This window comes from Protopterus annectens, chromosome 2.part1, assembly GCF_019279795.1.
Source record: "Protopterus annectens isolate FY-2018-M chromosome 2.part1, PAN1.0, whole genome shotgun sequence".
Lineage (NCBI taxonomy): Eukaryota > Metazoa > Chordata > Ceratodontiformes > Protopteridae > Protopterus > Protopterus annectens.
Window position 1 is genome coordinate 442,291,135 of NC_056729.1, and position 24,863 is coordinate 442,315,997.

At 40.9% G+C, this 24,863-nt stretch overlaps 1 protein-coding gene across 1 annotated transcript in view; it reads right to left on the reverse strand.

The window, feature by feature from the left end:
• Positions 1-24,863, reverse strand: part of PRMT9 (protein arginine methyltransferase 9) — a 907,971-nt gene that overhangs the window by 136,485 nt on the left and 746,623 nt on the right. Inside the window, exon 11 of the mRNA XM_044062247.1 lies at positions 13,280-13,433. Within this exon, the coding sequence (XP_043918182.1) occupies positions 13,280-13,433 (154 nt within the window). The remainder of the gene's footprint in view (positions 1-13,279; positions 13,434-24,863) is intronic.

The following is a 24,863-nucleotide window of genomic DNA, read 5'->3' on the forward strand; positions in this document are numbered from 1 at the left end:
CAGACAGCAATTTATCAACATCTTTTTTCATGCAAAGCTTTTTTCAATTATAGCTCATTTCCCTGAATGGATACCATCAACTGGTGCTAAGACATTGCAGACATGGCAAGGGAAAAGAAGTTGAAACAGATCAAAGAACATGAAGCAAATAACTACATATGTAGGTCCATGCACAATAAGTCGGTTGGATAGCAACATGTAGACATTCAGAACAATGTTATTAATCTGACATTGTTATCGTTGAGCATATGAGAAATGTTTTGAAAAAAGGCCTTTCATTTGCTCCATCTAGATCGGGTGACTTAAATGAAGCATTAATAGAGCTTATGGTATTTGTTAGGAATTTAAATCTGTGACTTTTGTTTAAGAATCATGAATGTAATAGCTGTTCTATGTTGCTGAAATGTAAAAGTACTTTCTTTCCAATAAGTCAACCACTTCTTCTTGCATTTCAGAATATGTGTGAGCAACAAATATATGAGTTATTTAACATGAATATTAATATAAAATTTTAAAACTTAGATAAAAATGAAAATACGCACTAAAAGAACTACAAATAAGTGATACTACTGTAAATAAACTATCTGACAAGGAAGGTGCAACAGTTATATTAAATAAAATTGATTATGTAGACAGTATGAATGACTTATTGCATGATGCTGTCACTTTTGGAAAAGTGAATACTCTTTTCATTGATCAAATAATATGTAAGGTAAATAGTTGTTTGTATGATCTACAATTAGATGATGCTATATCACTAGTCTTGTATGCACACATATGTTTGTCATTAAACTAGTAATTCTATTTCTTTATGGTCTACCTAAAGTACACAAAGACCCTATACACCCTATTTGCCTTACAGTTTCTAATTCAGGATGGGTTACTGAACCCATCCCAATCAATTTTACTACTGTTGCTATGTTGTATGAAAAGCTATATTCAAGATACTAGTCACTTTGTTACCAACTTATCAAAATGGCATTGGAATGTCAGAAAGACTGAATTTTTGTTGTCTTGGATGCTAACTCTCTTTTTACAGTTATTCCAAATGAAATAGACTTACTGGCTATGAGAGAATACTTTTATCAGTTTACCAACAAATCCAATACAGACAGTGAAACTATTTGTATTCTGTTAGATTTAGTTCTTACTAATAATAAAATTCTTTATCAACTAAAAATACATTATCAATTAATGGGTGTAGCAACGGGAACTCCAGCTGCCAACACATATACACATATTGCATTATTGTGCTGGAAGAATGAATATATTTTTAATGAAAATGCATCATACTATTCTAATATTCTTTTTTACATACAGTCTAGATGATATTTTTATATGGGATAGTAATGAGACTGATTTAAGTCACTTAATTTCATTTTTGCATACAACAAGACTTTTTAAGATTTAAAGTATCTTGTTCTCCGATTTTCTATAAATTATCTAGCTTAATATATTTATATGGAAAACGGCAAATTGGGAACAAAAAGTTTTAGAAAGGATCCACAAGTTGTAAGTTTCTGCATTTTAATAGCATGCATCCCAGATATACTTAATAATGGCATAGTAGGTAGTCACTATTTAAGAGCCAAAAGATTAAATACTAGAGACAATGATTTTGTAACAGAGATTGAAAATATATGTCTAGATGGTTTAGCAATATAAATCACGATTACAAACATGTTACAAAAATAGGTTACGAGTTTATCTAGACCTGTGAATTTTGTTAACTCTATTAACTGTGCTACAAAGTTTAATATGTATATTAGGAATACTAAAGGCATTATTCACAAAGATTGGTCTATTTTTGCTTCTACTGCTAACATTCAAAATACTGTCAGTAATAATCTGCCATTTATAAATAAAGAGAAATTAAGAGGGAAATGTTCTCCGCATTTATTAAATATTTGTACTGGAGGTACTGTACTGTATTTAAATTGTCATTTTTGTACTTATATTAATAGAAGTAATATATTTATACAACCATCAACTAAAAAGGTGTTTTCATTTAATTATTTTGCCAACTGTAAAACAAATATTCCACCTTGCTACCTGTAAAAATGTGACTGTTTTTATGTTGGAAAAATAAATAGAATGTTTAAAGAATATGTTTCAGAAATACGTAGACAGAGACATGTGGCTGATAGTGGAATTGACCCCACTTTTAGTTTTAGAGTAATTACTACCCTTTCAGCTGATAATAGTGATACAGCTTTGAAAACAGAATGTGTTGAATATAAATGGATAAATTACTTTTGTGTTAATAAATATCCAGGTTTAAATAATGCTGTTAGTATTAAGCCCATTTTACAAGTGAAATCTTTAGATATTTGACTGTTTAATGAATTTAGATTTTATTTTATTTTGCTGTGTTCCAATTGGTACAAAATGATCATGTGTTCATTGAGTAGTTATTATTTAAATAATGACAAATTTGTCATCTGTATCTACGCACCAAAGAAGAGAGTGGTTTCTCAAAAACTTTGCTCTTAATTACTGACATGACTGCTACTTGTTGTTTTACTAAAGGTATCAATCATGCCACACCACTTTAAAAGCAACTATTTTGCAATGTACGATATAAATACTAACTGCTGCTTTGGTTTATGTGCTTTTTGCTGCCAAACTTCGGTAAAAATGTCAAGCTTTTTTTTTTTTTTATTTAACATTTGTTTACTGGGAAAGTCAGACTTGGAATGAAGTAAATTTTCAGTCGAGGCCTGGGAAGAAATGCTCCAGTCGCATGTCTTTGCAAAATGGGAGGAAACCGGAGCACCAGGAGAAAACCCACATGGACGCAGAGAGGATGGGCAGACTCCAAACCTGCAAAGACATCACATTATTTACAAAAACTATTTCTGATGTCTACAAATTTATTTCACCTTCTATCTTCACATATACACTGTCAATATTCTGTGCAATGTTTGTATGTAATTTTGTACATATTTCATCATCAAATTTGTGAAGTTTTATACATTAACTATGCATATATCAAGAATCTTCATGGCAATACCCAGATTTGCTCTGAGTTACTGCACAATGGTACCTCCTATACTGAGCCAACAGACATTGCAAACATACTGGCCAACAGATTTAGTGTCAACTTTACCCCCCCCAAAGGACCAATCACAATACCAGAAGAATACCAGGCACCCAGCCTTACTCCAGCACAGGTTGAAGCTGCATTGTCCAAGGCCAAGAATACAGCTTCCATGGGGCCCGATAATATCCCTGGCTGTGTTCTACATGAACTACAAAGTGAACTGGCACCACATCTGTATGCTCTGTTCACTCATAGCCTCACCTCAGGCTTTGTCCCTACCGAATGGCGCACTGCTATAGTCATCCCTCTCCACAAAGGGGAAGCGAGTACAGACCCTAGGAATTTTCACCCCATTAGCCTGATGAGTCTGATATGTAAGGCTATGGAGCACATCATTATGGACCTAATTAACAAAGATATAGGTAATCTCTAAACTCTGGATCCCACACAATCTGGTTTTGTGAAAGGGAGATCATGCCTGCTCAACCTGGCCAACTTCTTTGAGTCAGTCACCACAGCTGTGGATGAGGGTAAGGTAGTTTATACAGCCTACCTTGATTTGGCCAAGGCCTTTAATACCATTCCTCACTCAGGAATTAGTGATAAACTCACCAATCTAGGCATCAACCCCTATATCACCAGGTGGGTTGCAAATTGGCTCACAGATAGAACCCACAGTGCGAAAGTAGCAGACTCCACGTCAGACTGCAGACCAGTCCCGAGTGGAGTCCTATAGGGATCGGTCCTGGGTTCTCTCCTGTTTGGCATCTACTTCTCAGAAGTCCAGGCCAACATGGAGGTACTCTGGCTGACCAAGTTCACATATGACTGCAAGCTGGGAGCCATTATTAACTCCCCAAGTGATGCAAACATCCTAAAGAAAGGCCTCACTGAGACCAATGACTGGTGTCGAAACCATGGCCTTAAGATTAATGCCAAAAAATGCATCGTCATCCCCTTTGGGAAAAACTCAGTTCCCACTAATTACCACATCGATGGGAGCCCACTGAATACTGAAGGCATTTATAAGAGATCTGGGGACACAGGTTGACGGTAACCTCTCCTTCGGCCACCACACTGCCAATGTGGTCAGAAAGTCCTTCTATGTGGCACATCTCATTACCAAGGGTTTTGCATCCAGGAAGAAAGAGGTCATCATCTTTCTCTCCTCTTCCCTCATTAGACCAATCATAGAGTATAATGCCCCATTTGGCATGTACCTCACTAAACACCTGCAACCGCTGGAGAGGCCACAAACGTACCTCACAAAGAGCATCCTAGGCCTTAAACACATGTCCTACATGGACAGACTCAAAAGAAATTCCAGCTATTCTCTGTCTCATATCATTTACTAAGAGGTGATCTCTGCTTGACTTACAAAGCCATGTCTGACCCAGCTCGGTTAGAAATGCTACATCTAAAGAAATCCCAATCCCTCTGCACCATACACTCCAAAGAACTCAAGCCTTATTACCACAATCAACAGAACATGCTGAAGGGACAAGTTCATAACCCAGAGACTGCCCATGCTCTGGAATAGACTTCCCATAAATGTCAAGCAGAGCACCTCAATGGCCCTCTTCAAGAGAAATCTTGATGAATGGATGGGAAATAGAAAGGTCACCCCGGGGATCACTGCAGTGGCTCTACTCAATAGAGGCACTGGGAACTAATGTCGAGCGGCAGGATGCCAGGGCAATTCTATGGGCTAGGCTTGTAAAGGCTCCAGGGCCATTAGCCTAGTACACACCTATGAACTTAATAGTCATACGCAAGCTGTATGTATTTCATTAGCAAGCCATGTGAAGGTTTATGTACTATACATAGTCAAGCATTCTTAACAGAAATTCAAGAATTCAACTTTGCACAGCCTCTGGCCCATATTGTAAATGGAAAGGGTTGAGGTCCAACGAACTTACTTGGTTAACAAATAATGTCAAATAAATAAAAACAAGCACACACATGTACACAGAGAGAAGCACGCAAGCATGCATATATGTGTTTGTGTGTGTATGGTTACAGTCCACTTTGTCAAATCCATTTTTATTGACGAAGTGAACTCATATGTGGTTTTAATCGACTATGATTTTGCTCATGTAATGGGAATGCTGACGTTGGTAATATAAACTAACCTTTCAGAAAACAAATGTTATACAGCACTGACAAAGGTGTAAGAACAGACGCAGTGTTATGCATGTGTACTTATGTGAGCTGTGTGTGTCTTATGTAGTGGTACTGTTAATGTAAGGGTTTTTTGTAAGGTAATGCAAAGGGTTGTGGTTAGGGGGCAGTGGCTAGGTTAGGGTTAGTACACACGAATAAGGTGGTATTGCCCATCCTTACTCATGTGTGCTACTCCTACACAATAATAAGGTGATACTGTCCATCCTTACTCATGTGTGCTACTCCTAACCTTAATCCAACATATTACCTTATGAAAAATACTTTCCCTAACAGTATCACTATTTAGGCAAAATATGTCTGGGAAAGCCTTTGTTTTTCTTTTTAAATCAGTGTAGATTTGATATATTTTTAAAATTATTTCTGAGGTTAATTTGTGTGTGTGTAGACATCAATATAATGTGCATTAATGTTTCTACATGTCAAAATTAATGCATATCATCATGTGTGTGTTATGCATAATGGCTCTATTGTATTATCGAAGGTTCATTACAGCGAACCTTTGTTCATCAAGTCTTAAACAGTGAACGTTAACTTCCGCGAACATTCAGGTCAACAAATTACTTTCCCAGGGAAAGTAATGACTTGTCAAGCATTTGGACTGTCACACAAAGCATAGTAATTTAAACCATACCTCTCAACCTCTCAGCACAGGAAATCTGGACAAAGCCAGAAATAATGTGGGACAAAGGCCCAATTATAGGGACAGAGTTCAAAAATTGGTCCTATAAGCTTAGAAAGTTGCTAGAAAAAGAAGTTATGTACCTACCATAACGTTCCATGTTAGTTGTCTTCATCTCGCCTTCTTTCTTGCTGGTTGGGATCGGAGCCAATCCTCGGCTCCGACTCGGCCATCTTCTATAGCTCAAGAGCTGTTTACTGGCTCGAGGCTACCCCTTATCCCATGATGCCTAGCGCTAGCTACCCAGATCTCGTTTGTAATAGCTAACCCCAGACATAGCCAGAGAATCAACCTGTCTAAACAAACAGGTTGAGCATACCTGTCATACTCTCTAAGTCAGTAGAGGAAACGAACCAGAGAACACTCAGCCAGTGAAACCAAAACTCCTCTCGATCCAACAGGACAGGGGGATGGAGGGTGGGATGCAAGAAAGAAGGCGAGATGAAGACAACTAACATGGAACATTAGGGTAGGTATATAACTTCTTTATGTTAACTTGTCTATCTCGCCTTCGTTCTTGCTGGTTGGGACAGCGTCCCTAGCACCTACAATCCTGGGTGGCTCATTGGAACAGACTCTTCAGAACAGTGGAACCAAAGTCAGCTCTGCTCCTGGAGACCATATCTAGCTTGTAATGAGAAATAAAGGTATGAGGATTTGCCCACGTAGCAGCTGCACAGATAGAGTCCATGGGCAACCTATATTAGAAGGCTACCGAGGTGGCCAAAGCCCTAGTAGAATGACCTTTTGGTTTGATAGGCAACTCTTCATTTCTCAATTGATAAATGAAAGTAATAATGTGAGACAACCACCTGGATAAGGTCACTTCTGAAACTGGGAAACCTTGTTTGCCTAGAGCGTAGGAAAGGAATAGTTGGTCCGACTTCCTTATATCCTTAGTCCTATGCAAGTAAAAACGCAATTGTCTATGAACGTCCAATTGGTGTAATTTGTATTCTGCCTTGTTAGTGTAGTTAGGGAACAACACAGGAAGGTCTATAGATTGGTTTAAATGTTTTCTGAGCAGACTTTCGGGAGGAACGAGGGATTAGTCCTCAGAGCAACCCTGTCCTTATGAAAAACCAAGTATGGAGGACAAACACATAGTGCCTGAAGTTCAGAGACGCATCTGGCTGAAGTAATAGCTACCAGAAAAAGTGTTTTCCAAGACAGGAACTTAATGGAACACGATGCTGCAGGTTCAAAGGGGGGGCATAATTAAGGAGGTTAGTACCAAATTAAGGTCCCAAGGAGAAAGGGGATCTCTCACTGGAGGTCTAAAGAGAGTAGTCCCTTTTAAAAAGGCTTTACAGAGCTTATGAGACATGATGTTTGAATCAGACAACTCAACATGAAAGTTAGAAATGGCCGGCAATTGAACCCTGATTGTAGCAGAAGCAGACCCAGAATGAAAAAGTTGTGCTAGGAACTCCAAACTTTCGTGGACTGGGGCTGAAAAAGGATCTACGTTCCTAGCCTCTGCCAAACAAGAAAAACGTTTCCATTTGCTAGCATAAGTCTTTCTAGTTGTGTACTTGTGAGAGGAGACAATAATCTCACGCACGGCCGGAGAAATGCTGGGAAGCCTGGCTAAGGTTGAAGTGGAGCAACCAAGCTGTGAGCTGGAGTGTTCGGAGGGATTGATGCAGCCCGCCTGACTGATGAATCAGTAGGTCTGGAATCGGATCCAGAGTCCAGGGCTGATCGAGAAGGTAACAGTGCAGGAACGGAAACCATATCTGTCGAGGCCAGTAGGGGGCAATGAGGATCATTTTGCAACCCAACGATATTGCTTTCTGTATGAGTTTCGGTATCAGGGGAAATGGAGGGAAGGCATAAAGAAGTCCCTGAGGCCAATCATGGACTACAGCGTCTCTGGGTATGTGACCTGGAAGCAGAAGAAGGGAGAAGTAGTTGCTGCATTTGCTGTTGAAGGGGGTGGCAAAAAGATTGCAGCAAGGCTGTCCCCATTTGCGGAAGATCAGATCCACAACTACATGCTTCAGAGACCACTCCTGAGGCATGAGAATAGCTCTGCTGAGCCTGTCCGCTATGACGTTGGACCTCCCAGGGATGTGCATCACAATCAGAAATCGTTGGGAAGAAATCGCCCACTGCCAGAGTCTGAGTGCTTCTCGACATAGGGGGTAGGACTTGGTTCCGCCCTGCTTGCTGATGTACCAGACCACTGACATGTTGTCCGTTTGAATTGCAATGGTCCCAGAAGGGAGAGAGTCTTGAAGAGCTTGCAACGCTAGGAGCACGGCTCTCATTTCTAGGACGTTTATATGCAGGTGGTACTCTTGAGGCTGCAAAGTGCCTTGGACTGTCCTGCCCTGATAATGCCCCCCCCACACACCCTATCAGGGAGGCGTCTGTGGTCACCGTGGCAACAGGAGGGGGCTGAATGAAGGGTCTGCCCCGATTCACTAGTGGGGAGACCATCCACCTGGAAAGGTGCCTTTTGCATGCTTCTGTAATCATGATCATGTCAGACATGGGTAGCTGTTGGAAAGACCACTGTGTGAACAGCAGCCACTGAAGGATCCTCATGTGAAAGCGGGCCAGTGGTATTAGAAGAATTACCGCTGACATGAAACCCAGAGTTTGAAGGACGAACCTGACTTGGATCCTTTTGCTCTGCATTAGAATTTGTACTTGCTGATGAATTGTAGACACCCTTTCTGGCGGTAGCCTTGCGGACATGTTGTTTGTTTCTAAGTCTGCTCCTATATAGGTGATAGATTGACAGGGTAACAAGGCAGATTTTTCAAAGTTTATTGTAATGCCTGGCTGGGGAGCAGATTGTGATAGTGTAGTCCCTGGCTTGCAGAAGTTGATGCCTGGTAGTAGCAGTGAGGAGCTAGTTGTCTAGATATGGAAACACCTGGAATCCTTGACGTCTCAGGTGAGCCGTGACCACTGCCATACATTTGGTGAACACCCTGGGGGCTGTGGTGAGACCAAAGGGCAGAGCTCTGAACTGGTAATGACTGGCTCCCAGCCGGAAGCAAAGGAATCTCCTGGAGCCCCTGTCCATTTTGATGTGGTAGTACGCATCCTGAAGATCTATGAAGCACATCCAATTGTCCTGACCCAGAAAGGGTAGAATGGACTGTAGCGTGACCATCTGAAACTTTGTTCTTTGAACAGACTTGTTTAGTCTGCTGAGATCCAGAATAGGTCTCCAGTCCCCTGTCTTTTTTGGTATCAAAAAGAACCTTGAGTAAGTTCTGGATCTATGCTGGTCTGCCGGGACTTCCTGGATGACTCTTTTTTTCTAGCAGTCTTGAAACTTCTATGACTGCTTGGTCCCTCAGATTGGGTGGAACATCTGGAAGGGATTTGCTTGATGGTAGGGGGGGGGGGGGTGAGATAAGGGAATTTTGTAACCTCCGGATATAATTGACCATAACCATTTGTCTTGCGTTAAATTTTGCCAGGCTTTTGGATACAGTGAAAGTCTTCCCCCGACTGCCTCCACAGGCAGGCAGCCGGGCAACCCTTCAGGGATGCTGAAAGGGCTTCTCAGAGAAAGATTCTCTGTTGCCCTGGTTCTGCGGACCCCCTCTGCCATGAGGGCGGTGTCTATTGTTATTTCTCCCTCTGCCCCTGGAGGAAAAATCGCTATGTGTGTCAGGCGAGGCTCCCTGGGATTTTTGGAACCACATTTTACCACTCTTCTGACCCCTGGGGTATGGTCTGGAAGGAGTGGAAAAACAGACTCCCACGGCAGAGAGAGTCTTGCCTTCTTGCTCACACCTAGTCAAAGTGTCTTTCACCTGTGGTCCAAAAAGAAAGGAATCATCAAAGGGGGTGTTGGTGAATGACGCTCTAAAGGGTTCCGCAAAGTTACACAGCCGCATCCATGCATGTTTCTTAAGGGCCACGCCCATACCTACGGCTCTACTCGCATCATCGGCTGCAAAAGAAATGAGCCTCATGGAGGAGTTGATTACAGAATTAAGGGTCGCCAGCTGGGAAGCCACTTTAGCTTGAGCCCCCTCAGCTGATGGATCTTGAAGGGTATCTCCGAGCTCTTTAAGAGATCCCTCTGAAACCGGGTAAAATGGCATAAGTAGTTCAGTGACCTCATGGAAAAGGTCGCTGAAGCAAACATTCGCTTCCCATATCTGTCCATGGTCCTAGACTCCTTGTTAGGAGGATGGACAGACGAAGAGGTTTCCACTAACTCTTTTTTGGTGGCTGCTGCTACCACCATGGCATCAACAGGAACACCTTTGGTAAGGAACTGCTATTATCATGGGGTGCTGTGATGAACTTGCCAGGTCTCCTTGGAGTTGGTTCCACTGTATCCGGGGCTGACCAAGCCTTTCGAGCCACCACGGACATAAGTGGATCGAAAGGCGGAGAAACCCAGGAGGTGGAAGGTCGGGAACCGAACGCATCCAGGAATACAGACTCATCCTCGGTAGGGGCTAGGGGATTCCAGTTCCCCCTCTGCTTAAGCATTTCAAGGATGTCCGAAAAGGAAACATCTTCAGAGGGGGATCTCGGGGACCCTTCAAAATCATCTAAGTCTGTATCCGAAGTGACAGACTCAAGGGAGTCAATGTGCTTCCTCTTGCACTTCTTCTTATGAGTGGGCTCCTCTGAATGTTCAGGGAAGGCCTTGGAAGAAGAGGAAACACGCAATGGGGTGCCCTGGAGCGCCGGTTCCCCACGCTTGGGGTCTGGAAGAGGAGCAGAGGTTGGCACAGCCACTACACGGGACAGAGCCGATGGGGCAGATAGTGGAGCTGACTCAGTGGCCAGCACACTCCTCATGACATCGAAGGCGTTCCTGCCATGATGCAGAGAAGGCTCTGGTTCCAAGGAAATCGGAATCCTTCTCCGCACCGAGGGAGACAGCTCTGAGGCTGATGTAGGAGCTGAGCTCACCTGCGCCAAAGCTCCGAGAGGGAGAACGGGGTCGGACAAGGGTCCGATGCCACACGCCCCCTCGGAGCCGACGAGGGAGCCCCGGCACCCAGATCCCTCGACGGACGGCACCATCGAGGGAATTGGAGCTGACAACGGAACCGAAGGAGATATAGTTATCGCAGCCGACGGTTCCACTACTCGAACCCCAACGAACTCCGGCTCCGAGCTCAATGGAGTCGGAGGAGGAACATCAATAGAAGTGGACGGAGCCGACACCTGTTGAGGGCTGGACAACTTCTTGGCAAGTGCCTGAGACTTTAGCAACCTACTGACCACTCTCTCCATGTCGTGATTCGAGAGCCTCGAGGATCGAGAGGAGTGAGAAGATCTGTGACTGCGCTCGCTTTGCAGCAGGGAGACCGAGGAGCCGAATGTATGGATTCCAGAGAAGGGGACCTCAGCCTCTTGTGGCTCCGCGAAGGCTCCGAAGTTTCTGATGGAGCCGACGGGGAGATAGTCTTATCGGTTCCAGCTGGAACCGAAGCAGCAGGTAGAGTCTGAACCAAAGAAAGCTCCGAACTTGGAGCCGACGATTTGGTAGATTTAGGGTATTTCACAGGCTGAGTCTTGGCCGGTGAATCCTGGGGCTTTAAAAGGCCCCTAAGAATAAGCTTATTCTTACACTCATGCAGAACTCTTGGACTAAATGCATGGCAGATAGAACAAGAGTCCTGCAGGTGCACAGCGCCTAAACAATAGACGCAAGAAGTGTGCCCATCTGTCAGAGACATTTTCTGACAGCATGAGTCACACTTCTTGAACTCAGACACCTTGGATTCTTTGGACATCCTGTAACAAAAAATACAACAATAGCTAACCAAACAAAATACAGTCTAAAGAGAAAAACACAGTACACTACAGACTAAAGCTAAAGTTTTTTTTTTTTTTTTTTAATAGGAAAGCCTCTAACTCAAACGACTAGCCTATAAAGAAGATAGAAGGAAAGCCTCTAACTTAAACGGCTAACCTGACAGGAATAAGGAGGGGGGGGAGGGGGGAGAACTCTCTAAAGTAAACAAGTTCTAAAGGGAAGGAAAGGAAGCTATAAATACACACTTAGCTAACACAACAAGTATACGACTAAAACTGACAAAAACCCCTAGGAAAAAGACTATTTCTAGTAAAAAAAGTTCTATAAATAAACTTTATACGAACCTGAGCCAGAAAAATGACACCTCGCAGCTGAAGCGGCAAATGAGATCTGGGTAGCTAGCGCTAGGCATCATGGGATAAGGGGTAGCCTCGAGCCAGTAAACAGCTCTCGAGCTATAGAAGATGGCCGAGTCGGAGCCAAGGATCGGCTCTGATCCCAACCAGCAAGAACGAAGGCGAGAGAGGCAACTTAACATCAACACATTTTGAATTATTATGCATTTTTGAATAATATGAAGTCTGCAACTCAAATGTCTGTCATTATTTATTACTATTTAGTGACTTCAAATCTCAATAATTTGCTAGAAAACCACAAATTTTATGAGGAAAAAACAAAACTCTGAGGCAAAAATCTAGACAGTTGAGAGGTATGTTTCAAACCCACCAACCCCCTTCCCCCACTATATATACCAACTCCAAGACTGCACTACAGTGGGGAAAAGGGCTAATTTCTGATGCTGGGCAAGTGGTTACTTTCCCTGGGAAAGTCATTTGTTGAAATGAACATTCGCGTTTTACAGTTCGATGAACAAAGGTTTACGGTAATGAACCTTCAATAATATGATAAAGACCCATGCATACACACGCACGTGTATTTACAAATATAATATATATATATATATATATATATATATATATATATATTTTATTTATTTATTTTATATATATATACATACACATACATACACAAACACACAAAATATGCAACACATTTTGTAAGTATACAGATGGAATAGAGAACATATATCCAACCTGATACCAGCAGCCACTTTTAGAGCTTTTACTGCATGGTTTACTTAGCATTATCTTGCAGTTAACCCTAACAAGGCAAACCAAGCAAAATAAAATAAGCCTATTATGCAGAGGACTTGAATTAAAATCAATAAATATTACTAGTATAATGCAAGACTGTTGATCAGTGCCAGACCTAATTTAAGCCGGTTGTATTTTTCTATGACTAATGGATCTTAAACACATGTGCATGGGACCTCAGAGTCTAAATCCTATCCATCTCCTCTAGGAAACCATATGACCTTAAGCAAGTTGCTTATACCTTTTATGGTCTTGTGCCACTCCTGAGAAATAAACTTCTAATCTCACTGAGCCTCCCACGTTAAAAGCAATGAAAATAAGCTAAATTTTAAATGAATAATCACACCACCACTGCCATTAGCATTTACTGTGATTTTGTTTTTATAAACATTTATGCATTCTGAGTTACTAAAGCTGTCATGTTTCATTAATACTTCAAATACACATATTAACATAATACATACTTTAAATTGATTGATGAAGGGTGCTATGTTTAAACCAAGTGTGGGTTCTGTTCCTTGAACGGAACTCTCACGTAACAATGTCTGTGAATCCACCAGCATCCCATACATGACCACACGTTGTGGCAAGATCTTGCCTCCAGACTGAAGTAAGCACCTACAAAGTTTAAACAATAGGATAGCAGAAGTGAATCCTCAACCTGTGTGTCTGCAAACAGCAATAAGATCTGCACTGTCAATATCACAATTCACATTCATTATTACACATAATACAGTTTATTACATCATCCCAGAAAGTTGATAGCTCATCTGGTGCATGGAGTATGCAAACAATTGCAAAAGCCCTTATCATTTCTAATTCACCCCTTTCATTCCTCTAAAACATGGACAGTAATGCAAGACCTTCTAGAATCCCACCCAGGATGTGCTTCTTTAAACGTTTGTGCTGTGAGGTGAATGTGGTCTGCTTAACCGGGAGAACACAGAGATCACACAAGAATACTTATGCAGACTTATTTATTTCATGCTAAAGAATTTTGGGTACTTGCGTATTATCGCAACCGCATTTCGAAGTTGCTGTAAGTGGTAATGTTAGAGCAAATGACTTTCTGATGCAGTGAAAATCGTTAGTGCTGCTACTGGCAAGCTGCTAATGTATGCCTTAATGACATCTTGCATTCAGTTGCAGCTTGCCAGTAAGCAGCGGTAACGATTTCTTTAACTTTTAATTTCCAGTGCTCTTTCTACATGTAGTAATTTGCATGCGATTTTCAACATACAGATAGACATGTTTAACGGTGTACACATTACTACATAACATAAAAACGCTTCTACAAACAAACCCAACGGTCTTTGCAGGTATTTGCGGGCTGCTTCACAGGCTAAAAATATGCAAACGGGAAAACTGTACCTTAAAATGAAGACCACAGCTACAGTCCTTTTGCACCATTCACTTAGCTAAACACGGAAACTACCTGGAGACCAAGACATTACAAAAAAAAAAAAAAAAGACCAGTAAATACGGAATCCTTTAAGACATTAGCTCATTCTGAGGTCATGCATCCTTTTGCCCTGCTGTTTCCAAATAATGAATCATGTTTGTGAAAAACTGACGTAGAAAATAGGGACAGAATGTAAACATTGCTCTTAGAAACTTTTTGGAAACTGGAGAAATTGCTACTTAAGTATTATCGCAACCTCGAAATGTGGCTGCGATAATACGCAAGTACAGTTTTTTGCATAAGTCAATGTTAATTCCAAGGCCTTCCTAATTACTTTGTCTGGCTATTAAAATGTTCCCATTTTGAGGTCAAATGTTCTCTTATTAATAAAAGTTCTTTTCTTTAAATGTTTCCCATGCACTTCTTCAAGGAGACCAGGTGGTCATTAATGAGGGTCACACAAACTGTGTGAACTCATTGTCACTCAGTATAAAATATAGGACAGCATTCCACAGGAAGAGAGGTTTTCAACTCTCTATGCCAAATTACCAGCACCCACTTAAATTAACATTCTGCCTCTATACCTCTTGTTTTAAAAAATACACACATACAGATGACTCCTCTACCTACATAATTTGTTTAGACAACACAGAAAAAAATTAAAGCACGGTGACCATTACAATGAACTTGGGCCTAAAGAGACAACAAATCCTACTGGTTTCCCTCCTGCTCAGGAAGGTCATGGTACTTGTAGTCCTTTAACTGGACAGCAGAAGCTACATAATGCATGAAAACATAAACTTATTTTACACACTAAACTGCAAATGAAATTACAGAAGATGGGAGAGGTGCAAAATGCAATGCATGTAACGTTTAAATCTTCTTCAACTGCATCTTTAAGACAAGAATTTGAGGAATTAACATTTGCTAAAACTGAGTATTAGAGGTACTGATTAAGGTTGTTTACTCATAAAATGTATCAACCACAATTATATTGTTTTCTAGACAGCAGAAAGGATGGATTAAAATTTGACAAGCTCAGGTACATAACTAGGTATCTTAAAGGCAAAAAATATATAAAGGACTTGGGGATTACAGTGGACATTTTTTCTCTGACTTGTACAATAATACACCCTGCAAGGATGGATATTACCCATTGTCATACCATTGGAAATACATTAAGCAAAAGCGCAAGTGGTGCTTCCTTTTGCTTGAGATTTTGGACACGTCAACGACTGAGTTTACTGCACTAGCCTACACCACTTGTAAGACAAGAGCTAATTCTTAGACTGGAGAGTACACAAGCAAGCATTATACAACGGGAAAATATGTATAGGTGTTTCTATGCTCAAAGCAAATGGCAAAAAGGTCACACAGAAAAACCATTCAGTAAAAAATTGCAAGGAAAAAAAACAACCAAACTAGAGTTTTCACTGCTTGATACCTTAAACCTCCTGTAATTGAAGCCTGTGGGATATATGCAAATTACAACTTAAGGACATCAAGTGTTCACATGGCATATGAATGCCTATGCCTTTTTTATTTTTTTACTTTTTAAGTCTTTATGGTTACATTCAGGCTGTGGACATATGTTTTGGCCTTTTTAATGGCCTTGTCAGCATTGCACAAGTGGACAGTTTGTCTACACTTCAAACGTATTCCCTTTGGGCATCACAAGGCTGAGTGAGAAAAGATGTGATTCTCACACAAAAGACAATACATAATAAACATATTTGTTTAAATTTAAAACTGGATTCATGGTTTGAGTGTCACTCTCTTAGGTTAGAAAGATGAAACTGAAAGAATGTGAAAAAGAGTTAATTGGTATATTGTGTGGACAAGTTCCAGAAACGCTATCCAAGGCCACATTAAAAATGTGATTATATGAATATGTTTAAAACTGTCAGATGATCACATGGATGACAAACTACTTTTGAAGATCACTAGAAACTTTTAACAGAAAGAGCTCTTTCTTCTGCTTGGGATACTTGTATATATGCAGTTAAACAAGCAGCAATCATAATGGTTGCATCAGCAGTAACAAAAAAAGGAGCGATATCTGATCTAGAAATTTCTTTTCCTTTACCCACTTCAGTAGGAAATTCAACCTACCTATTCCATATCCACGTGATGCATGGATATAAAAGGGCAGCCCATTCAGCTTCTAATACTGCATGCCCTTCTGGAGCACAGCTCATCTAGGTAAAACAAAACTAAGCAAAACATACTGGATTTGAATTCTAGTGAGTCATTTAGCTCATAGGATGTTAACTAAGGTTAACTTTTCAATGACATGGTTCAGCCTCATGAGCAGGGTAACTGCTTCCTTCTAGATTTGAGGTCTAACACCCTCTTTTAGAATTGAAGATGGTAGTCTAGCAGTGAAGTCACGGGAAGGCATGCAGAAATAGCCAAGTGAAGGACCTTGAATAATGCAGAAGAACGAACACTTACCAGAAGCTCTGCCAAATACTGCAGGCAGCAATATTCTCTATGATCTGTGGGAGGTATCACTTTCCACAATAAGACTTTTTAAAGCTAAACTTCTGTATTCCTGCAAAATGCTAATCACTTCCTCTGAAAGCTGTTCCTTCAAAGGTATCAGACTGGCAGGTTCCATGTTACCAGTCACACTCCTTAGCACTGGGTGCATTTATCTCCTTTGTCTTGGATGAGTAGGGTTCAATGCTTTGAGTATAAAACAGAACACTGCTTGATTATTGGACTAAGTTGGGAAAACTATGGCTGCCTGTGCAGGAGAGGGGCCGCCAGTAAGACCACGTCTCATGTGATGTTTTATATCACTCCTGGTAACAGAGGCAGAAGTGTTAAGAAGTAAAACAGTCTTCTGTGGCTTCAGATGTTAAAAGACATTCACCGTATATGCTTTCCTTCTTTTGGCTCTGGAGCAAAATGAATTTCTTCAAAAAGGTAATTCTTGACTGACAAAGTGGTTCACTACTGCCAGCTCCCACCTCTGTGCAATAGACTTGGGTTCAGTTTTGAATCAGAACTGTTCATGCCGGCTCTGCTCAGCTTGTCTGCCATCACATTCTGGACTGTGGGTATGTATGTTGCCTGGCAGTACTTGTCCGACTGGGCATCCAGCTCCCATACCGACATGGTCAGCCTACACAGCTGGAAGGAGTGAGAACTCTTTGTTATGTACATCACTGTGGTATTTACTGTGACCACCCTTAGGGTCCTAGCATCACAGCAGACTTAAAAACCTTCACAGCAAAAAGGAGTACAATCATCTCCTTGAAAACTGTGCATTTACTAAGCATGGGCTTGCAACATTGGAGGTGTCCTAGAGGCAAGGTCTGACACATTTGTGGTAAGGGTTTCCAACCCTTGGGGACAACCATGGGCCAAACCTTGATTTAATTTTACTCAATGAGCCCACCAGGCGAACTCCTTCCTGACAGCATGGATAACTCTAAATCAAATTACACAGTGGGTGAGAGTCCAGCTATAAGAGATTTCTGAGATATCACTGGATCTTTCTCATATGCAGAAAGGCTAAAGGACTAAACAAACTGATGAAAAATGTACCCCAACCCTTGGAAAATCTCCTTTGCTGATTTGAGACTTACAGGCCAGGCCTGTGAAGAGCAGCTTTAACTGGAGGACTCCTCCTTTGGAAAGCTAAATATATCCCCTTTCCATGTCCAAGACAGTGCACAGGAACTATTTAGGTTCTCTGGGACTAGGCTCAGTTTTGGTACATTTAGAACATGGTACAAGCAATCTACACACAGCATTATTAAAGATCTTCTTACACCTCCTAGCAAAAGGGACTGATCAGACACTTGTCTACCTACGGATAAAAGTGCACTTCCCAGTGCTGTTGCCTAACATTTAGTGAATATTCATACTGTCAGACAAGTAAATTGGAATTCAGTCTCATTTACCTTGGACTTCAAGCACTGCCTGTTGTATTTATGAATTGAGATCTGCATGTGATCATCTTTTATATTGAGGGTGACTAAGAAGGGCTGTAGAATCAACAATGACAGAATTAAATGAACTGTAAGCATTCTAAGCTTGGACGCACTCGGGGATTTGTTTAGCCTGGAAAGATCATGGATGGACCTTCAAGGTTCATCCTTTTTGGGATCAGGAAGAGTATGGATTAGAATTCCTGTCTATTTTCCTCTGACTGAACTTTCTCCATTTCACCACAGGTAATCCACTGCTCCAGCACCTCCAATGCTAGATACATCTGGACCAAGAGCCTGGAGGTATGTCCATTAAGGTTGAAAATGTTCTGAACTTCAGCTTGTAACTTTGTGAAATAATGTCCTTCATCCATCTCAGAGAGGTCAGTCTAAACAAAATATCTCTTAATTGAGGCAGGCTGCCCCCCTCCCCCTCCAACAGGCTGGAAGAGGAAGGAAGAGATAAAGGGGGGAAGGAGCTGGGGGCATACTGATTACTGGCTTGAATATCCCTCAGAGGGAGGGGATTTGATTCCCTATCCCTCCCCCAACCCTGCTGCCCAGTTGCTTAAGCTTGCTTTTCCTCCTATGTTTTTCGTCTGCTTCAGCTGGTCTCCTGTAGTGCATTTCCTGTAATTAGGCTCTTACCTGGCTAAGTAGTTTGTACTGTACCTAGGAATGAGTGGAAGAAAAAGTTGTTTCACTGATTCCACTGAATACTGCTTGTTGCCTTTTAACATCTTCTGGAAAAGGCTGCAGTCTATGTCATGCAGATCACTGAATTATGGATGTAGTGTATACTTCTCTACTGCAGACAAAAACAGCATCATACCTGCATTTAACAGTGTGCTTACCCACATTTAAAACAATCTGCGTTAATCAGCACACTTTGGTTTAAGCCTTCAAATAAGATACCTGACCTCATATACACCATTATGAATGTTTCCTTGGTACTTAATGTATGCTTGGTATTTACTGCTCAAAAAGGAAAAGCAGCAGAGGTGTGCGCTTTCTTTTCAATGTGATCAAGAACCTTGTTCTCCTTAACATTTTATAAGCATATTTGAGCTTCACACTAGCTTATATCCCCTCACAGTTTCAAAGAAAAGAACTGCTGGATCAGCCTTCAGGTTTTTGTGAAGAAAATTATAGGCCTCTTTGGCTCTACAGAACCTATCTGACTTTTTTTGGAATAGGTGGCTTGGATCCTACCTCTGCAGATGCCAACCAGGTGGCTGGGATTCTGTCTCTAGAGATGCCAATTCAAAAGCATCCCCATACATCTAGATGACAGGGAGACTGCTAAAGGCTTGGGACTGTTAACATCCAAGAAGTCTATGTAAATGTTTTTGGATTCTGACACCTCTATGGAACTTTAAGTACTCCAATATCAGATTTAAGGTGACACCTGACAGCATATCCTCTGGAAGGGAACAAAAAGAAACGGTTTCTTCTCCTTCATCACAGTCATACTGCACTGGCAATGAAATCTGAGAAGAATAGGCTAGCTCTTCTCCTTCATGCTTAGAGCTTGAAAAAATCAAACAGTGGAGATTATTTTCTCTTTTTCGTGGAAACAGCATTCCCAAACACAGATGGTCACACCTCTGGCAGATTAACCTTTACCAGTGCCACTCTCTGCAATTTTTCTCTAATCAAACATTAACAGTTATACCCATGTAAGGGCAGCTGTGTGAGACTCAAGAGTCAAGCCTATCTTGCAGACAGAAGACACACTCTCCTTAGCACATGCCCATGTGAATTTGTCAAAAGGAACATTTCTGGAAATAATTTCAGAGCTATATAGAGACAGTGAAGGCTGGACTGAAAAAGCATTCAAAGACTATCCTGCAAGAATTCCATGGGTATTATCAAGTACTGCATACCACAGTGCAAATTAGTGAAGATAATAAAGGAGAACATTTCTAAAGAGATCCGAACCTTCCCAGGTTGAATCAGGCAGATGCAGAGACACTGACTGCACCCATAACTATCAACGTGTTTAAGGTGGTGTTAGCAAAGAAAAATCAGGGAAGACCTCTTTGATGGATGGTATCCCTTTAGAGCTTTAGGCTGCATGTAAGAAGAAACCTGAAAGGTGATGACATCCTTATTTAATAGTACAGTGGTGGGTATGTCTCCTCCTGGCTACATGAAGATAAGCAGTGCTAACACGGATACTGAAGGAAGGTAAGGGCCCACATCTGGCCGTCTCAATACTGAACCATGACATCAAGCTGTTTACAGTGATCCTTGCAAACTGGATGGATACAGTGGTTCCATTTTTAGTTGGTTTGGAGCAAACTGGGTTTGTGAGGAGGTGTGTCAGATATCTGACCATATTACAAAAACTGCACTAGTGGTGCAGGATGCTAATGCTAGAGGGAAGCAAGTAGCACCTGTTCGTTTGAATGTGGAAAAGGTGTTCAAATGGGTTGACCAGACTTATCTAAGAGTGGTTTTAATAAAGTCTGGAATGCTCCCAAAACTGATCTAACTAACAGTGGATTGCTATCAAAGATCATAGGTAAAGTAAAATGCATATAGGATTATCTGAAGCCTTTAGACTTTCTAGAGGTACAAGAGAGGGTTGCCCTCTTTTCTTGGTCCTGTTTGATTTGAATTTAGAGCCTTAGTTGAATTAATGAGAAGATGTACGCTAATTAGTTATGAGATAGAAGGGCAGAATGTTATAATTTCATTTACACAGATGATAATACTCTTTTACTTGGCTCCTGAAAAAGATCTTAAGTAGGCTTTTGAGTTGCTGATGAGTTTTGGGGAGGTCTTAGACCAGGGTGCCATGGATACACCTTACTTCCTTCATAGTACTGATGTGGAAGCTCCCTTTCTTGACAAGTGTAGACCCAATCAAATATTTGGGTGTTTGGTTTAGTCAACCCTGGAGAATCCAGCTATGAAGACAGCAGAGGAATATCTGCAAAAGTTGAGAGAGGAAAACAGTTCACTGAAAAAATTTCCTTTGAAGATGGATCAATGCTTTAAAGTGTTGAAATACTTACTTCTGCCCCTTCATTTTTGTATTTCTTCAATAATTTCCACAGCGGCAATTGGTTGAGCTGAATAAAAAAATAGCCAGTATCTTCAGACATTTTACTTGGGAAATCAGAAGACTTGAGTGTGGCCTGGGAATAGTTACTTGCTCTAACAGGACTTGTTTGGTGCAGAGTACAATATCCCAAAGTCATTAGCTAATGTTACTATTCTTACAAATACTAGAATATAACTCCGTCTGGAAGCAAACAGCAATTGGAGGGAAGTGTCAGAGACAATGAAACAGAAGGGCTTAGCTTTAGCTTAAAAAGGAAAGACCACCACCCTATCCTTTATCAGGCTGCAGCTAGATACTTTGTGAAAATATATGGTGAAGAGTCAGATACTACAGTGAAACAATACTTCTGTACAGTTAGAGTTTCACAAATGTGACAGCAGTCTGGCACTGGGTCTGAGGAACTAGTTATGGAAAAGGGCTGATATTGTTTACTGGAAGCACATTAGAAGTGTGTGTGGGGGGCATGGATGAGTTGGGAACTGACCTGTCAGAAGCATGACCTAGAAATACATGGAGATTTAAATATATGGGGCACCTCAAAACAACAGAAACAAATGTTATTCACTTTCTTACTCCAAGCCAGAAAACTGCCTTTAACTGGAAAACACTGACAAGTTGGGCAGTGAAAACTCTGTTCAAGTTAAACTCATATACTATATTTAAGCTCAAAGATATTTGGGTAAGGGATCTGGAAAGAGAGATTTTCAAGGAGACATGGGACAGAATACATGGGTGACTGGGATGCACCACAAAAGTAAGATGGTGCAAAATCATTGCAAGGAATTGCCTCCACAAGTACTTCTACATTGGTTGGCAAGGACATTTGCCAGTGTCAATGGAAGTTGTTGAACAGAGACAGACATGGGTACCTGGATGCATGTGCTTTGGAGCTGTAGGGTGTTAGAAGGATTCAAAGACCAGATGTAGGGGATTTTGTAGAAGTAGTAATATTTGCTCCAATGCTCTTATTGATGGATTATCAACCCTAAAAAAGTCTGTGCTGTTTGGCACAAAGAAAAGACTCACTAGACCTCTTTGTATCAAAGACTAAGACAACAACCTAACTAAATTCACTATGATCGTTTAGATATCTTGACATTTGGCTTGACCAATCCCTGAACTTCGAAGACCACATTCATAAGATCAGATCCACAATCGACTGCCTCCTATTCTGAGCACAGAAGCTATCCAATTTCCTCTCACAATCTACTTCAGCATCCTTAGGCTGCAAAAGTAGAACTTCCAACCCCTATTCACCACTGCCTTACAAAAAACACTACCTCTTTACAATCTCTTTCTAATAACATCTGCCATCTTATCACCAACTTCCACTGGCAAGAAAATCAGTGCAACACCTTACAAAAGGCAAACTGGCTACCCATCCAAGACACAGCCAACCACCCTCTTGGTTGCCTACTTTTCAAACTCCTACACCAAGACGCACCATCCTCCTAACTTTGAGACTAACTACATTTAACCCACATTACAGCTTAAGAAGCCAATCCACTAAAGGCCTTATGCTGATAATGTCAAGCACTAAACTTCATTTCAAAGACCACAGCTACCCTTTTCCACTGTCAACTGATCTTACTAAAATCAGAGACTACAAGCAGTCACTGCTTGAACAGAGGTCTGAACTAACTGAACAATATAAGTGCAAGTCTCCTAACTCCCATGGCTGCACTATTACCCATTCATCACAGAAAACCTTGTCTGCTTAATCTCCTAGCTTCTCCAACTAATAAACTCATACTCACTGTTTCTAAAGCTGACCTATCAACTTCTTATTACATACCCAATATCCACTCCTCCTATTATTAGCTCTTCTACTGCAGCTCTTAGTAATCTACAATTTCCACCCTCTTAACTGCCAACATTTCCCTCCATACTTGTATATACTAAGTTCTTTTGGCTGGACCACATTTACCTCACCTATGACACCTATACTAAGCACTGAATACACATGATCCTACTTCTTTTTAAACCTTCTTGTAAATATGTGCATACGTTTTATATCTATGTTATGTTACATCACTATGCTCTACAATTTAGTTATACCTTTAATCTTACTTTATTGTTGGTACTGTCTATCACCTGGGCTGGGCTAGCAAATTTTAAAATATGATCAGGGCTCTATCCCAGTAAACAAAATTAAAGAAAATAATCAACACAACAGAAATGACTGCCTTTCAACAAAACTTGCTCACAGTATGCTGACTTGTGTAAAAAAAAAAAAAAAAAAAAAAAAAGATTTACCCAGTTATGGGAGATGGCTAATCCGCCAAGGTTAGATGATTTTAAGGATGTAATGAAATTTTAAGAGGCACAGCAACAATGAAGCATGAGAGGAAGCAGACTAAATATGTACCTTAGTGGGCAGCTAGACAGTTACAAAGATATAAAGAAGTTGAAGAAGGAAACACTAGATGCTATAACAAAACTATCTATGGCTAAATCTGGGTAGAGTACACCCAGTTCGGAGGATGAAGCTGGGGGAAGCAACAATACGTTTAGGACAGGCCAAAAGGTAAAGCAAAATGAATACACTTACAAATGGTAACCTAAAGGTAGCCAGTGACATTGCTGTAACATACAATACTGCAACATCAACTGGTTAATATACATGTCCTTTTTTCTTTTCTTCTTTATCCCTTGTAACATGAAGAATACGCCATGAAGTATACTTACAGATACTGGAAAACAGAACGTGTGACATTTAACCATGAAGCAACACTAAGGTGATTTTGCACCAAGTTAAAAAAGTTGTTAAAGAGAAAGAAAGAAAATTTCTGGAGTTCTTAACACTTTTGAAGGGGGCACCCAAGATCACGGAGGAGTGGGCATCTTCCTCAGGAGCACAGAAACTGAGAATACAGACCAGATCCTTCTGTACATTGCACTGAGGTGTTCACAGCAGCATACAGTTTGAACCCCACTCTTTACCTTCAAAATGGCAAGACAGGCAGGAGTTCAGTGATACAAAATAAATCCTTAATAATGCTAACATCTACAGGCCGCTGTGGGCCTGGTATTTGTGCAAGGCTCCATGCTTCTGCTGGTTATTCCCTTGAAGGGGGTCTTCATTTCCTTCTTTGTAGTTTAAAGTCTATTTACAGAAGGCTATATTTTTTTTTTAATTTCTCCAAATTTTTTGGGTTTCTAATACTATGATGAATGGACTCCAGTCCTACATCAAACTATGATTAAAGTTCATGAAATTAGTATTGTTTCAATCCTTGATGTCAGCCAGAAGTGCTCTTCGCAGCAGCTGCAATGTGCCCAGTAAAGTCTCCTTCTGCAATTTGTATGGGGTTACATGGATTGGTAACATATCTAAATACGGCTGTAGATCATTTTTTATAAGACCTGTTGTTCCTTCTACTATTGGAACTGTCTTGGTATCTTTCTTCCATATTGCTCTTGTTTTCTGCCTGCAAATCCTGATATTTTATGATTTTGTGTCTGTCTGTACACAAGACACTGTAGTCACTGGGTGTGGCTATTTCAATGAGCAATGCTACTTTTGTCTTCTTTTCTTGGACCACTACATCCAGTTTTCTAGCATGTATCTTTTGAACTGTTGGTAATGGGTGAGCCCATGTGATATAGACATCTTCATTTTCTATGATGCT